This window comes from Amphiprion ocellaris, chromosome 14, assembly GCF_022539595.1.
Source record: "Amphiprion ocellaris isolate individual 3 ecotype Okinawa chromosome 14, ASM2253959v1, whole genome shotgun sequence".
NCBI lineage: Eukaryota > Metazoa > Chordata > Actinopteri > Pomacentridae > Amphiprion > Amphiprion ocellaris.
In genome coordinates, this window is record NC_072779.1 from 15,697,087 (window position 1) to 15,714,917 (window position 17,831).

General features: G+C 41.4%; 1 protein-coding gene across 6 annotated transcripts in view; it reads left to right on the plus strand.

Annotated features, from left to right (window-relative positions):
* Nucleotides 1–501: 501 nt before the first annotated feature.
* The window catches only part of gria3a (glutamate receptor, ionotropic, AMPA 3a), an 83,124-nt gene continuing 65,794 nt past the window's right edge, over nt 502–17,831 (plus strand). For 2 of the 6 annotated variants that reach the window (XR_002746942.3, XM_035954540.2), the window contains exons 1-2: nt 502–857; nt 1,272–1,430. Coding sequence is in view for 5 of the 6 variants with exons in the window: in XM_035954540.2 (XP_035810433.1) it covers nt 770–857; nt 1,272–1,430 (247 nt within the window). In the remaining variant the exon portion in view is untranslated. The remainder of the gene's footprint in view (nt 858–1,271; nt 1,431–17,831) is intronic. The other 4 variants (XM_035954542.2, XM_035954541.2, XM_023284008.3 and 1 more) reach the window with 2 other exon arrangements.

Genomic DNA, 17,831 nt, shown 5'->3' on the forward strand with positions numbered 1-17,831 from the left:
GTGGCTCCCATACACGTGAACACAACAGACTGGACGGACAGACACACAGCATCCTTACACACAGTGAACACGAACACACCAGCAGTATCTCCTGTTGGTCCACACTGAATCCATGCTGCTGCTCTGCCTTTGCACCACACACACACACACACACACACACACACACACACACACACACACACACACACACACACACACACACTACACCCAGTAGAGACTGCACCGCCTCACACACACACCAACTCTGCAGTGACGTGAGGAGGAAGACGGGAGGCTGCTCTTATTATAATTCAACGTCAGACCAAGTTTGATAAACGCCCCCCCTTCACTCCCTCCCTCCCCTCCATCCCTCCCTCCCTCCCTCCTCCTTCCCTCTTTCACTCTCTCTGGCCCATTTCAATGGTCTTTATCCACCAAAAGGAGCTCCGCTTTCCCTCTCCTCCTCCTCCTCCTCCTCTGCCTCCTCCACCACCATCTTTGAGATAAAACACAGGCTTTAGGTTTCCAGCAGCAGCAGCAGCAGCAGCAGCAGCAGCAGCAGCAGCAGCAGCAGCAGCAGAGGGCTGGCGCTGCAGTTGCGCTGGCACAAATTCAACGTGGGTGCACACAGTGAGTGAGAAAGACTGAGAGAGAGAGAGAGAGGGAGGGAGGGAGAGAGAGACCCGCCGCATCTTGTGGATTTCTTTGCGTCCAAGCCCGTGTACATGGTTCTCCCTGCCGCTCCTCTGTCACATCCGCGCCAGGAGTTGATCGCGCTTCTCGGAGAAAAATGTGGCATCGCGCAATAGCGACGGTCCTTGTTTTGGTGAATTTTCTGGACGACTCGCTGGCTGGCTTTCCAAACCAAATCAACATTGGTAAGTTCAATGGGATAGTCAGCGCCTTTGTTCAGTGTAAATAGGACACGTCTCAGTCAGGTTGGGCTATTTTGCGTAATTCTTTGCCAACTTCGCTCCCTCATAAACCTTGAACGTTGTAGGATTTTGCGCGTCTCTGTGGGCGGTTGTGGTGAAGAATAGAGTTGATCCAAATTGTCAAAACGCGACTTTCATTATCTGCAGTGCCTTGTTGAGTGGGATACTTACACATTTGGGCTTGCTCTCTCAAAGTATGCAGCTCTCATATGATGCGTAATTGTGTGCCATTGCAGTCACGCTGTAAGTAAGTGATACCTTTATCATGGGAAGTGGAGATGGAATATGTGCAGTGTTGTGCATGCTGGGAATGGACTAATTAGAGCGCTGTTAAATGTGACATTTTCTTTCCTGTAGGTGGACTGTTCATGCGCTCCACTGTGCAGGAGCACAGCGCCTTCAGGTTTGCTGTCCAGCTGTACAACACCAACCAGAATGTGACAGAGAAACCCTTCCACCTCAATTATAATGTTGATAACCTGGAGTCCTCCAACAGTTTCTCTGTCACACATGCCTGTGAGTACCACACACACCATGTATCCTGTTTTATTTCTCTGCAGAAGAGCAACAAGAAACCTCAGATTTATTTTTCAAATTGTACCCAAAAGTGCTGCAAAAGTGCTGCAAGTTCTGGGCTGCTGTTCAAGTCAGTACACAGACACACACACACACACACACACACACACACACACACACACACACACACACACACACACACACACACACACACACACACACACAGGCACACACAGAGGCACACAGAATATAAAATCAGTTTGGCTTTAATTGTCTCATTGGCAGACCAATTCAAAAATTAAACAGATGTTTACGAGCTGAAATTGTAGTTTGAATGAAATGGATGGTCTTAAAAATTTAAAAACAATGCAGCCACCTGCCAAGTCTCTGGCCTAATGCTCAAACTCCTTGGTTGTGGCATCCAGAATTCACCAGCTGGATGATAGAGCTTGATGGCCTCTAATTGGCCAAACACAGTGATTTTGTAAACACAGTAATTCAGTAATTCTGGAGAAGCTGATGAGCAGCACTTAGATACCAGCGCTCGAAATGTCTGGTTGTTATGTCAGCTAAAGGCTTTACAATAGGGACTGTGTGAAAATGATCAAAATGGGGTGATATTAATAATTTATCAAAGAATACAAACGCCCAAATCGCATCCAAACTGAGTAGCAGTAATAGAAGTAGCTACTGCCAGAAATTGTGGAAAACAAACCCAAAATGATAAGCTGCATTTATTGAGTATTCCAGCTGTTCTTTGTTTTTGAATGAGGAGCTGTCACTGGCACTTTTTGTCACACATTTAACATTTTTTGGCACATTTATCAAGATGCAGATTAAAGAAAAGAAAGCGTTGCCGTTATCAAATGAAAAATAATACACGCTTTCTATTTTATTTTTTATTTTGGAGCACACTTTTGTCAGCAAAAATAAAATATACATAAGCATATCCCTTTTCTGACCTGCTGTCCAGCCCTATTAATGTCTGTACAGTCACTTAGGTGTAAATTGCAAGTTGCTGCAAGTGTATTGATGTGGGTTACGCTTGATATGTCACTCAAACTGTTGCATTTGATCTTCCCTTTCTCCTAAATGCCACTTTGAAGGGCTGTACTGCCATAGTAACCTATATGTCCACCTCAGTGTGTGGGTCACCATCTCACAGTATGAATTTCAGTCTTTTTGATAAAGCTTTGATATCACATTAGGCTCTACTGGTAGCAGATTCTTACATCTACACCTCTGATGGATACATAGTCTACTGTATCAACTGTATCCTGCTGTGATTCATGTAGTCATCCCCACAAACATGATGGATTTGATAGGACGTGCCGTGGAGAGTGAGATAGCTTCATAATTGGTCTACCAATCCCTTGTCTGCCATGTAGGGCACCAAGTTGTGTCTGGAGAATTCATTTGTTATCCTTCTTCCTACCACACTTCACACTTCACGCTTGAGGATCAGCTGCAGCTCTCAGAACTCTGTCGGCTGCTGTAGAGATGGTGGTGTAACCTAATGAAGTGAGAATAAGGCTAAAAAAAGAAGGAGAATTTGAGCACAACTGTGCGTCTCTCAGCTTTCCTTAAAAAAATGCTGTTGAGGTCATGCAGCTGTTGGCGAGCGCAGCAGAACTCGCCAACTTCAAGCTTGCTGGCGGCTTTTAGGCGGAAGTTGCAGGTTCACACGCATTCACACACTCACACCTTGACACTACCCAGTTGGACTACAACCTTGCACTGTCGGCTGCTGGATAATTACTCTGAAACAGCTGTGGGGTCAGTGCTCAGCTCAAGGGCACTTCAGCAGTAAATGCCGAGGAAGTAGCAGAATATTACATGCTTGGCTTGTCCAGATCAGGGCTACCGCGCAAACTGCAGAATTTGTCCGCAGCCAGAACTTACTAAACCTGAATTCATTGTTTTTGAAAGAAGCTCAAGGGTTTTCTTAAAGGATAAGAGGTAAAACACAATAATCAGGAGGATTAATTTCAGCGAGATAAGCTGATGCAAGCTAAGCTTGGTGCTCTCCAGCTGAAAGAGACCAGTGAGCAGCTCATTATGCAGACCAGCCAGGTCATTTTCTGATGAAGGGATGGCTTCAAAATGCACCAAGCTACACAATTCTTATTATAGTAGTCTTCCTTGCATAATGCCTTGCTCGCCTGGCAGGTGGTGATGTAGCAAATGAATGTGATGATGAGGATTTGACACATTTCAATTCTGGCAAGAATTACAGATTAGTCATCGCTGTGCTTTCCCACAGCTCACATCATCAATTTTGATAATATTAGCAAGTGTTAGGATGACTGAGATTTTAAATCTGCTTATTGCTTGTGATCTTTGGGATTTTCTACATAACTCCCTCTTTAGTATGAAACCAACAATAGGGAGAATCAAAAAAGGATGGGAGTAATTACTTTTTGCTCAGAGCTCATTTGTTGTGTTTGTTGTATAGATTGTGACTGGAATAAAGCAGGACAACGCTGCTGTCCTCCAGCTGGGTCAGTATATAATGACTGTTACAAATCCCTGATGGCAAATGACTGTGTTATTGGCAGTGGGGATCAATAGGTGGAAGGCCATTGTCCAGCAGTTGAGTGTGTGTGTGGCTCCAGTTTGTTCTCCAGTATGGAAAAATCAATCCCCACCAAGCTTTCATTTTCTCTATCTCAGTCCCTCTCTACTAATATATGGCGGATTCCCCAACTTCCTCTGGTGAAAGACACTGAATCTTCAGTTTTGACACTTTGCTTTGCAGAAAATGAAGGTTAACAAACAAACCTGCAAACAACCCAAGATGCATTTGCAGCAGATAATTTCTAGCTGTTGCGACGTTGATTGAATTGATTCCGACAAAGAGAACTTCACCGTGCCGTTGTGTTTATTATCTCACCAATTTGTGGCTGGAGTGAAGCTGCAGGATGTATTGATGTGACACCTTGCCGCGGGCCAGGACTGATTGTGTGCATAAATGCAGAAATGGGAAGGTTGTATCCATTAAGACTGAGGTCAGGGCAGGGAGAGACAGCAGAGGCAGAGCTGATGATCAGGGACAAGTTGAATCAAATGCATGTGGGATTATAGTTTGTGGATATAGCGACAGGGAAGCCTTAATTACTTAATTACTTAAGGTGTGTTTAGCCTTTCTCTAATTTGGAATAAATCATGTGAAATGCACGTAAATGATTTGGGATTTCTGATCGATTGTGTATCCAGGTGTATTATTTCTCCCTGAAATCCTTGAAAGCCCAGCCTGTAGATTTTTTCGAGCGCACTTTCAAGAAAACTTTGATTTGAAAAAGTGTCAGTATTACACAGAGCTTCTCATTAAAGTGTTTCTTATAGCTACTTATCCTCCCTCTGCTATGACTCAACTGGTGTGATGCTGCTCAGACAGAGGCTAATGTTAGAGCACTTCAGTGTGTAGGCAACGGACAGTCCCACTAATGCAGCACAGACCAGTTCATGCAGCCAGATCTCCTCCTCCTCCTCCTCCTCCTTCTGCTCTTCTTCTTCTTTTTCTTCTGCATTGTTAACACTGTGGTGAATACTTTGACTCATCAGCAGTAGCCATATTAGGACCTTTTTGAAAAAAGTTTGCAATGCTTATATGCAATTTTGGCTTGTGGAAAACTATGCATACAACTTTAAAGATATGAGATAATGGTGCATATGTGATCAAAGCTGTAACACTGTTATTACTATTATTTGTTTGCGTTTTTATATTCATAGTAAAAATGGAAGCAGTGGATGGAGAAGTGGTGGCACACATTCAACTTTTAATGTGTGTTTTTTTGTTGTTTTTTTGTGCAAATGAGCTTTGTAAAAAAGCGAAAGGATCACCTTCTCTTGGTGTGAAAGTCATTGTTCATAGTTGGCTGTGTGTACTGTATGTTTGCAATAGTATGAGGTGTTCAGTGCATTATTTAAAGGAGCTGTTCAGAATTTTGGGAAATGTGCTTTTTCAACTTCTTCTGTTGACTTGGGGTTGAGTTGCTGCCCCAAGCGAAGGGGTTTTAGTATCCCGGGATCTTGTTCACAAGTGATGGTAAAATGGAGCGTGAGATGGACAGGCGGACCAGTGCAGCGTCAGCAATAATGCCGGTGTTGTAACGGACCGTCGTGGTGAAGAGGGAGCTGAGTCAGAAGGCACAGCAGTCTATCTCAATCTACGTTCCAACTCTCACCTGTGGTCGTGAGCTCTGGGTAGTGACCGAAAGATGAAAATACAAGCAGACAAAATGAGATTCTTCCACAGGGTGGCTGCCTTCAGCCTCATGTTTTGCGTCCACAGGATTCATCACGTCAACGCTTCTTATTCATTGTCTACGTAACCAGCTGTAGAACGCATTCTGGTAGTGTCACAATGTGTTTTGTGAGACAGGCCGTCAGGTTGCCTGCTCCTCATCTCCATAAATTCAAGGCTACTTTATGGAAATGAGCAGGATTCACTGCTTCTTCAAATTTTAGAAAAACTTTTTTTACTTACTCTTATCGATCTGAAATGAAGACAGATTCAGCAGCTGTTTGGTTTTCACATGATTTTTAGAAAGACATTTTAGTGAACCATTTTTGTTGAGGAAAAGAGAAAGTTGTTGTTCCCCATGTTGGTCCAATTTGAAATCGAGGAGCAGACAGCCTCGGAGTAAAGTGTTCATCCAATCAGGTGTAGCCAGTGTTTGTGTAGCTGTAGGAGGGTGAAACCTGTGTAGGGATTCCTGTTAAAGAGCACCTGTCAATTGTCTGTCATGACACTGCTGAGTCATACACCCAGTAAGTGTGACCCGTCATGTCTGTGGTAGACCCAAAAATTGCTGGAGAAATTACATATCTCATCTGACCCGTGAATGCCTCAGCATCTATCTAGGAGGAGCTGGAAAATGTTGCTAGGGAGAAGCACATCTGGAATAACCTGCCACTGTGACTAGTAAATATGAGGCTACAGTGTAGCTTAGCACAAAGACTGGAAATATATGTTTTTTCTTTGTTAATCATTACAAAACCTAAACATATTGTGGTTTTACGTTCTGACTAGGGACATTCCCTCTCTGGAGCATCTTCACAGCTTGCCTGGATAGCAGTAAAAACATATTAGTGAGTTTTAGAGGTGCTGGCTGCCACCATTGGGTGGAGCTAATTGTTTCCCTCCACTGCCAGCCTTTCTGTTAAGCTGCACTGAACACCTACTGGCAGTAGTTTCATATTAATTGCATAAACAATAAAGTTTGTCCAATCAAAAAGTTTATCCTCTCGGTGAGAAAGCAAATAAGCATATCTCTCAATATGTGAAACAATTCCTTTAATACAGAAATGCAGCGGTAAGGTTACTGGAAGAAAACAAATTGCTCATCAGAGGATTTTTCCATTAGTTGGATCATTAGAGCATTTCAACATAGTGTAATATCTAAAGGTAAATGTTGATTTGGCAATGCTTTACATAATTTTGTTGCATTTGCTATAACAAAACAAACGCTCTGGAATGTAACCAAACAATGAATAACAACCTTGGATTCATCTTAACTCCGAGAACTCATTTAAACCAGCAAGTCATGAATGATGCATGAGCATCAGGCAGAAGGTTGTCAAATTGTTTGGCCTGAGGGAAAGCATTCTTCATAATAGTTTCTGTCTTAATCCACACTCTGGCTGGAATAATAAATGCGTATACAAAGAATAAATGATTATTGGAACCACTTCTTAACATCGCAGTGAGGTCATCAGAGGGCTAAACAGTCCACTCCTGGCTTCAAAGCTACATTGTGAACGTCTTAATTCAATTATGAAAGCTTGCTCAGCATGAAAAACATATTCTCTACCTCTTCTTCGATACTTGGCCGGTCACACATTTGCATTAGAAAACTTTTAAAGGGATTCTCTGGATTTAGCAGCCCTTGAACAGAAAGAGACACTTACCCAAAAGCGTGTCCTTTTATCACGATGCACTGATAAAAACATCTGAGTTGCTGCTACTGCAGCCAGAGTCCTGTCAGTTTGGATGACCTGCACCAAGCTGACAAGTACTCATCCTCAGATTTGTCATGGCGTTTTCATTGGGAAGCATTGTAAATACATAAGAGCTTAACAATATAATTTTATCTAACCAGAGTCACACAGTGCTGTTTCTGAGCAATGCTTTCACTCATGTGAATAGATGGTTTGACCCTTCGTTTAATAAGAGCTTTTAGGGTTCATTGCTGTGGGGTAAGATATGACTCACGAGCCATCATGCAGCGTAAATGCTTTACATTTCTTTTAACAAGGGAGTACTGATGCCAAATAAATGGTCTTAACGGCAATCGAAGCATTTAAATACCTGTTGACTGAAGACATAACTGTCAGTCAAGTGCAAAAACATGCATGTATTTTGCCAAGCAAGCTCAGAGCGATGGTAAGAAGGAATCTTATTTCTTGTTTTCTTCACACTGAGCCGCTCAACCATGGCTGGTCATAATGCTGTGAAATGGCAGAATAGTACTGAATAGCTTCGGGGGCAAGCCACTGGAGATGTGCAGTTAGTCTTTCATCCTGTGCATCAGAATGTGCTTACATGTCAGCGCTGTAACAGAGCGACGGTGATCACTACTGACAAGCTACAGTGATGCTGCAGCAGTTTGTTGCAGTCTTACACAACGTCCTTCAGCGTGGCTGCCTCTGAAATCTCTGCTGCTGTTCGCTCGATGTTACCTGGGATTATTCAAGGACTACAAGCTGTGAATACACAGAATAATGTAAAGGAAAACCCAAGATGCCACAGGGGCAGTGAATAATTTAGAGGAGCTGCTTTCATAAATTTGGAAAAGTTGTATCAGAGTTCATTCTTGAATGTAAAACAGCAAAATCACATCATTGCTGCATTTTCTTTTTTAAAATAAGAAATGGTTCATGCCTCATTAGTTCATATTTGACACTTTATTCAGTCTATTTTCTGTCTATAGAGAGACATGATGTTTTACAATTCTAAGGCCCAGATGGCTCGAGCTGATAAATTGTGAAGAGTTGTTTAATTATTTCTTTAATCAATACAATAAACGTATTGAAATAACACTCCCTGTTGCCCACACGTTCTTTTGATATATGCAGCATTAAAACCTGTTTAAATTGAGAGTGCTGTATCACTCCATCTCTTGTATTAGTGGTCCTTGGATGATGCTGTAGCAGTGCATGCAAAGAATGTGTAGGTGGAAGGTTAACAGCGCTTTCACCATGATACAGTGAAATATTCGTGTATTCTTTCAGATAATACTCGAGTAGCCACAGGCCACATCTGTGTATCGCTGCTGTATGTTTCTTTCTGTCATGTTGTTTTAGCATGTGGGCCGAATCCAGCTGTATTTCTCGGATTAGAGCTAATCCAACGAGTGTTGCCCCACTCTTTGTGTATAATGAGTATCTGCAGGGGGTAACCCACTGGAAGAAAATGTGCACTTTTACAAAGCTGCAATCTGTAGAGAAGAGGGAATTCCAGCCAACATACAACAACACTGCCGGAGGAGAAACACCTACTCAGCCTTCAGTCCCTACATGCCCTCTGCTTTCTATGTGGTTGGTCAACTGAGACGAATTGCGCAACAACGCAAACCGTAATGTGGATAAAAATGTGAAACACTTAAATGTCATAACACAGAAATCATTTAAACTGTGTGCACTCTGCCTTCTGTCAGATTTTCCACTAAAAACAAACATTTGCTGTTACGGTCAAATTGAACCAGCAGGTCCACACAGGTCTTTCATTGCAGCTTTTTAAACTCAAAACAGATGAGATGCTGTAACATCATTATTAGAAAGCTCACATGCTGCACTTAAATTATTGTATAAGGCAATTTATTATCACAAATTTGAAGTACTGTATGTGTAAGAATGTGTACAAACTGAGCTGCTGCAGCCAAATTGACATTTACATTTTGTTTTGATTGACACTAAGAACACAGAAAGTGTAGACATGATAATGACTCTTGGATTAGGCACAACAGCTATTAAAATAACAATGTGCAGGGCAAGCAGGTAAAATATTTTACATAACTGGCAACCTTTGGGACTGAAATGTAAAGCCAAATTGCCAAAAACTGCTGGTCCTCAAATGGACACTTGAGGTTGGCACCAAAATTGAATCAGTCCCAATAGACCCTCACCTTAAAATGTCCAACTTTACAGCAGAAAAACATGTTTTACAGCCTGGTACACAAAATATTTTTGGTCTCTATGGCTTATTTCTCCATTCATGATAATTGTATGGAAGATAAAAATTGATTTGACTCACCTGTGTAAATGGTAGTTAGACTTCACATTAGGAGTAATTAAGGGTGTGGCTGCTTTAAATGACAAGTGGGTGTCATCACAGGCCAGTCCATGGCTCAAAGATGTTTGCGTGGAACATTTTAGCTCCATTCAAACTTCATCTCTTTGGTCATATTTGGATTAGCCAGAAGTTAGGAGTCAGACACTGATGGTTATGAATGAATCCCCCCATTAAGTTTGAAAGCCGCTCCTTGGGGAAACCTGTGGGTGATGTTATGAAGGTTTGTTGTCCATGATTTTCTAAGATCCTCACCTTAGTTTAGCTTTTTGTATAGTAACATTGGCTAAGTAGCACTCAACACAAAGGTTAAACTAGTCTAATGGGAATGCCATTAGTTTAGTAGGCATTTTGTTGTTAAGTGCAGGAGAAATTATACATAGAAAGGTCAGTTATTACAGTTCATCCTGGGGAGGACTTGAATGTCTTTTGCAGATTTCTTGGCATTTTGACTCGACGTAGAAGGAAAGTCATGGGGTGGAACTGATAACACTGATGAAGGCTCAGTGCCATGAAGTGTCCCAGTAAGTCATGACAGTTTGAACAGCGAACCAACGTGTACAATAGCAGGACGTCCGCTCAGTGAACTATTGCTACCTGTTCTTTTCTTGCTGTGGAAAAGGTCAACCAATCCACTGAGATATTTCATTCAAAACCACAAAGATTAATCTCGTGATGTCACTCGAGGAAAAGTGAGGGGATCGCCAAAGTCATTAGGACATTCTTGTTCCTTTGGGGACCATCCATCTATCAGCTGTACCCACTTTGTCCTATAGAGGGTCACAGGGGACCGGAGCCTTTCCCAGCTGACATTTGGCGAGAAGCAGAGTACCCTATGGGCAGGTCTGCAGTTCATCACAGGGCTAACACAAAGGGACAAGATAAGCATGCACACTCACACCTATTTAGAATCATTAGTTAAACAGCCGTTCGTGTCTTTGGACAGTGGGGGGAAGCTGGAGCCCCTGGAGAAAACCCATGCAGGCACAGGGAGAACATGCAAACTCCACACAAGCTTCCAAGCAGGTTCAAACCCAGAACCTTCTTGCTGTGATGCAAAAGTACTGACCACTGTCACTGTTTGGCTACTATGGCTACATCCACACTAATACGTTTTTCTTTTAAGATGGAGTTTCAAAAGTAAAAACAATCTTCATGCAGATGGAAATTTTAGCTCCTTTTCAGAAACAATGTCAGCGCATGCTTACATATCTGAAAATGCATAAACACGTGAAAATGCATATACAATGAGCATGTGGGTGCTGGTGTAAACATGAAGCAAGGTGTTGGTTGCTTGATTGTAGTAAATGCTACAAGAAAGAAGAAGAACAACATGCAAAAGTAAGATTACAGATTTCCTTAACTGCACAGCAGCTGCTAGCATAGTCAACAAGGTCAGCAGTGCCTTTAAGTTGTTATCTCCTCTATATTGAATTAACCGCTGGTATTCAAGGCTGGTAGCTTTGTTTTCTACCAGAGTTTTCAAACTAAAATCCGGCCTTTCCTAAAGTTGTATTGTTCCTAAAACTCTGGAGTACTGGGAACAATATGCGTAAATATAGAAGAACTTCCACATTTCACAATGAAAATGTATTAGTGTGGATATAGCCTTTGTTGTCTTAAGGGGTTGTTGCTATTATAGTTTCCCTCTTTTGTATACATTAACCTGATGTGACACCAACCTCCCATTATTTAGATGAAATAGCACCCTATCTTCAAATGTAGAAGTGAAACATGGGATGCTGAATTTTTCCTTCTGATGTGTCCTACACTGTGACTTATATGTTCTAGCTTACTTGAAAAGGCTCGAAGGACTGAGATGTCCTATTGGAAAGGAACAAAATCTTTTGATGTGTAGCATCCTGAAACGTCAGACAGTGTAATGGCTTCTTGAGGAAGTTACAGGAGGATTTTAAGGATGTCACCAGAAATCTAATCAAATGCCCTCTTGTTTTATGCTTTGAAAGGAGACATTCATGGACAGAGTAGGGAGGTGTGCAGCTATGCAGGACCGATCTATAGTTCTGTCGAAGACTTATGGTTTCACTTAGAGTTTAGGCCTTAAGTGATCCTAAACATTTGAGACTCATCTTTTTATATGACGTGTTCACTCATGCCCATTCAATCGACCTTATTCTTGCCACCAGTTCTAAAGAAATTTGGACTGCAGACTTTTCAACCTTTCCATGTCTATCTTAACACATTGCAATAACTGCTGCTGTAGAACAAATTTGCAGATTACAATGAAGAATCTGCAGAATAATGCATTATTCATGTGTATAAATACCACAAAGAAAGTTATTGTACTCTTGTATTTACTCTCTGTTGACCAGTGCATTCTGGGAGAATTTGATGGTCTCCGTGACTCTATAAAAGCAAAAACAGAGATACTGAAGGTTGAAATTGGTTCTTGGTAAACTTTATGAATTCTGATGGTAACATTAGTACAACTGTTATTGATCCTGACAATATGTCAAAATACCTCACTCATTTGTCAGATACAGACTGAGAAATACTCCAACAAAATCCCTTTACACCAGGTCCAGCGGATACATCTCACAGCTGCTGGCAGAATGCAAAGGAAACATGTTACCTGGAATAACACAAAGGGATGTTGGCTGTTTGCTCTTCAGCTTAGCGTCCAGCTTGTTTCCATGAGGAAACACTAAATTCGCTGAGTGTCTGTCAGTCAGCACATTTCCGAGATTTGTTGGCGTCCTCTGTCCGGCCCATTTTATGTTCTCCTTTAAAATATAGGTGGAAAGAGATCTTGATAGCTTTTAGTTTAGTTCCAATTCCTCACAGCACTTATTATGTTTCCTCGCTGTTTGTGACTCAACATTTTCTCTCCTTTTGAGGTAACCTGCAGCTGTACTGTAATTTAACATTTACAATATACTATCAGTACTGTTGCTTTGACAAGAATAAATCATAGTCCAGTGAAGTGACTTAGGTTAGAGCTTAAGTGCAGGGAAATGGATCCCACCTGCTTTACAGTGGTTTGTGGTTCTTCTCACAGTTTTACTTCATGAAGAGGTTACAGCACATAACTCTTCTTGTGAAGTTAAGAGTTGATAGACAAGATGTTTAAAATAGAAATGTTATAAAAATGAGTGTGCATTTAGTGTTATGATTTAAAAACCTACTTATGAAATTTGACATGATAAGATTTGAAGTAAAGATTGTGTAGACACACATGAAGACAGCATAATGTATTGCATTCAATGGAGACTCAGTAGCTGCAACAGCAGTTTTATTGTACTGAAGCACTAATTTGTAACTGACATGGGTTGACTTCTCTGATTGTAGGCTTGAGAGCTTCTGATTCATCCTCTGTCTTTTAAAGTATCTGATCGACACAGCACACAGTGAAATAGAGAAGTCATCAGTGTCTCCATTTTTAGCCACGATAGTGGTGTGGTAATGCCGGCCAGTTGGTCGATCGACCACTTTGGTCCAGACACAACAGTCTGAACAGCGATTCAATAGATTGCTGTGAAATTGCGTACAGCTTTCTGTGGTGCCTGTGATGGAAATCTTGTGAACCAAGTTTCAGGAGAGCCAGAAGCATTTAATAAAGCAGGATATCAGGCAGAATATAGATGATCAGTGCAAGTTAAGTGTGTCATACCACCCAGTTCTAAAGGTTTTCTTCCTTGCAGGGTGTATCTGTACGCAAACAAGACTTCTACGTGTCCAAATGAAGATATACTAACACCTATCCATACATGCATAAAGATTGTATTGGATACCAAGTCCTGAACACTAAATCATGTTCCAAGTCTCATTGTATATTTCATGCAATACTTTCCCAAGGTCACTTTCTCTACGTTATAACACAGGGCTCCTGTATTACGGCTCGGTCGATTATATCTTTATGGCCTTGGTCGCTTATGGCAGCTTTTGGCTATTAAGGCCAGGGTCAGCTTGACTCCATTAAGTATAGCTGCAAAAACACCTATTGCACATCTACGAGAGTGGCCCCAAATTTTCTACAGACATTCATGGATCCAATATGATGAATTCCAATAACCCTGGCAATCCTCTGACTTTTCCTCTAGGGTATTCTAGCCATTTTAGGTGAACGGCTGCACAGCTATTGGATGGACTGTCAGAAAATATGTGCTTTTATTCAAACTGTCTGCTTCATCAGTGCACATTCTGCAGCTTTTCTTGATGTTAACTAATGATGGTGAATACATGCAGTGACTCCAGTTTTACTTTGACCCCATCCTTTAAAAGTTTGTGCTGCTGCATGTTGTGTTGTGTCCTCTGCCTTCCTCACTTACTGAATGTGCGACCCCGGCACAGGGCAGGACAGGTATCCCCACGTGGGTGGGACCAAATTTGTCTTCCTCTCCCTCTGGAAAACAAACTGAAGCCCTGCTGCTCTCCTCTCCTCCAGTACTGCTGCAGGCGCAGCTCTTAGACAGCGGAAAAATAACTTCCCACCAGGCAGCAGTACATACATAAACAGGTTATTTGTTATCGTCACAAAAAAGCAAAACTGTTGCCCTCGCTTTTCCAAAAGCAGCATCCAATCCTCTCAAACCACACAGCTCTTACAGCGACTCTGTCCAAGAAAGGTCACCTCCTCATCTCAGTGTGAGTCCTCCTCCGTCCGATTCCTCTTTCTCGCTTTCGGATATGCATAAAGTTCGATTTCTTCTCTGCGTCTGGTGTTTGCTTTTTCAGGCAAGAGCTGCAGTTCACCTCTATTTCTGCTCGGCTATAGCGCTTTAAGAAGTCAGTTTGTAGGCTCAGCTCTGCTGTGTACACAGGTTCATCCCTCCATCAGCGAGTTTTATGGCAGACTCAGTCTCCCCTGCTGTCTCCAGCAGAGACCCTCAAAGTTACAAAGCCCAGTGAAGACATATGACAGCACTGGTGCTACTGGAGCTGCTGCATCTACCTGTTAAGTTTGACGTGGTGGTGAGAGCTGAAGAGAAGCAGAGAAACGGAGGGCGAGGGAAAAGAGGAGAGAGCGAGCTACTGACAACAATGGCAGGCAGATGTGGGTGTTTGTTAGGTGATGAATAAGATGGAAGAGTGAAGAGAGGTGAATTTTTCCAGTTGGATATTAATCATGCATAGAAAGCCTGCGTTAGTATTCTGAACAGAAATGCACAGGGCAGAAAAACATCTCTTCTCTGCAATGAAGTAAATGATCCGTATCATCAGTTCGGACCACGATCAGGGGAATTTACTGTAGTTGGCTACTGCTTACTGCTTTGTGAGCCCAAATATATGATTTCATTAGTCCTTTAGGAGAACAGGCTGTCGGTTTAACCTTGACAAACAAAAGATATTGCTGCCATTTTGTGAATAGAATTGGATGATGTTGCACAAGCTGAGAGGAGTTAATTTTATGGCTGCCTTATTTTTTCTGTGGGTAACATGGGCTGAATATTGTGAGACAAAATGTGACTCTGTAATTTGAGGAGGATCTGTTTAGTGATAAATAATGTTGTCCTGAAAAGAGCAACTGTGAAACATGCTGAATCCAAAAGGAAATGATTTGCACTGACATTTTTCCACTTGTTAAGTGGGAGTTTTACTTAACTGCTGATGAGTCCTTGAGGTGATTTTTAACAATTTCTCCTTCTTATTTCATTTTCCTATTAAACAACGGTGCAGCAGCCCCTGAAAGATTTTCGATTATAGCATCGGGCCTTTCATTTCTGTGCATGTCTATGTTTGTTTTGTATTTAAAAGAATTTCACTCTGGCCTTTAAAGACACACATCTGATGTGTGTGCTGAGCTCAGCCGAAGGCTGCGGAAATGAAGGGAAGGAGAGATGATAAAAACACAGAGAGAAAGATGACAGAAACCGAGTCACCAAGTATGTGTGGGTGACTGAAAGGTTGTCTTAATGGAAAAGTCAAGTTGAACAGAGGCAAATGTTGAAAAACATACAGCACTGAACTCCAACAGACCACATTAGGAAATCACAGAACTGTGAAATTATTTTCCTGGGATTGCAGTCATAAATGTTCAAAATATGTGTGTCTCTTTCATTTTGAACCCAGTATATCGAAAGTACATTCATGTAACATACAGTTTCTCACTACTAGTGTAAAATTCCCTCAAATATGTTCCTCAAAAGTTAGCGAGATGATATTTTAGACGAGTGTTTTGAACATTTTAATCACATGTTCTACCTCCATGTTTGCTAGCTCACAGTTTTTCTTTCTTCCATTTGTTTGTACTTTGCTGCAGTTCCTTGTGCGTCACTAAGCTATTGACAGGATCATACAATCCGGGGACAGGACGCTGTCACCCACATCCCCCAATTATATGTGTCCTTGTGCGTGATGAGACAAACCAAACAGTGACCTTCTCATAAATAAAGTGCTCCATAGCACTACTAGAGGTCAAAAACTCCATGTTACCCATAGGCAATGTATGAATTATGCAGTGTGAAGCATTAATTCTGATGAATGGATACGGCCACCAGCTGCTCTTCTGCAATAAATTATCTTCAGTTTAGAAAAAAATAACAATTTAATTGGACGATATTTGACTGTTTTCATTCAGAAGTCGATGCTGGACTTGTCCGGTCAAAGTTTCGACCCTCTCTGTGTTACCTCTGCTTCCCCACTGAACTGACATCAGACCGTTTGTTCATGCCCACATAAAGCCATCTGTCCCATATCCTTTGTTGCTAAGGTTGTTGCTAAGGTTGTCCAGTGGGTTGCTGGCATTGTCCACTCTCACATTTCGGATCGGAGTTGGACTTCAACGTGTTCGGATGTATTTAAGCAGTTGACATTTTGAGTAATGAAAGAGTAAAAGAACTGTGAAGCTGCCCAGTAAGAACAGAGAGGATTCCTTGGAAGGAGGTTTAAAGAGATACACAGAGGCTGAAATAAGGGGCTGCATGAAGTAGAAAGAAAATAAGGTGTTTTTTGAACTACAAAGCATGCACAGATATGCAAGTAGAGCCCTGGAATAAAAAAAAGATACAGACCTACAAATGTGCCTTTGTCCCCTAGAACTATTTAGTTTTCAAGGAAATGCAAATTACCGAGGACATATTAATTTAACCCTATAAAGCCCCAGAGGATGCCTGCATCAGTGGCCCCCTTAATTTCCTATAATTTTCCCACACACTCGGTCAATAACCATGGACATATTTGGTTTTGCAAGATTCACAAAGTCCTCATCTTTGCAAGAACATCATCAACGTTCCTTTAATTTGTTGATTGTTTTGCACAGGAGCAGCCTAAACACTCACTGTTTAAAGTCACAATGATCACTGTAAGTCAAGTCTTGCAGCATTTGAACAGCTAAAGTCACAGAATTACAAATGGTAGATGAATTATTCGCACTGTAATGTGTATATTTTTTATTTTTAAGTGGATAAAAATTGGCGCAATCAAACAACATGTCACTGTGAACAAGTGTTTTTCAATAGAATGAACAATGACACTGATATTACAAATTTACCTAACGGGTTTCAATTTTAAGGTGAAAATACTATGGTATTATTTATTATGTAAATTTACTTGTGTAACTTTAAATATTAGGGTTACGACCTTAAAATATAATATGAAGGAACCTCACTAACTGAAATGTTAAGGTTCAGAATGGACACATAGTTTAATTAAGTAATGATTGGCTATTTAAACCCTTATTTCATACACTAATTAAAATGTTACTAGAAATTCATAAGTTTTTTCTACCGCTGGTTCTAATAAACAGACGTCTCATTAAGTCCAATCACTATTGCACTCATTGAACATTTACTGGTGATGCTGACCAGCTTCACTGAGCAGTATTGTGATTTATATGCAGCAGAGGGTCAGAATTACGAGAGCAGCTCTACTGTATTCCCCATCAATCGCTTCAGTTAATTCCTAAAACATTAGGGCAGGGGTCATGTCCTCGATTCAGCCCTGTTTGGTGTCATTTAAGCCATTTATTACGTACAAATAAAATAAAATACTGTAGTTAACACCTTGTAAGACCAAATGTCTTTTGGGTGTTTATGGCCACAGCTCATTTCCATGGGCCCACAGATGGCAGCAGACAGGGCTTGTTATAAATCTTTTATACTGCACCACAGCCCAGCGCTTCAACATTTGCATGCTCATGTTTCAGGGTA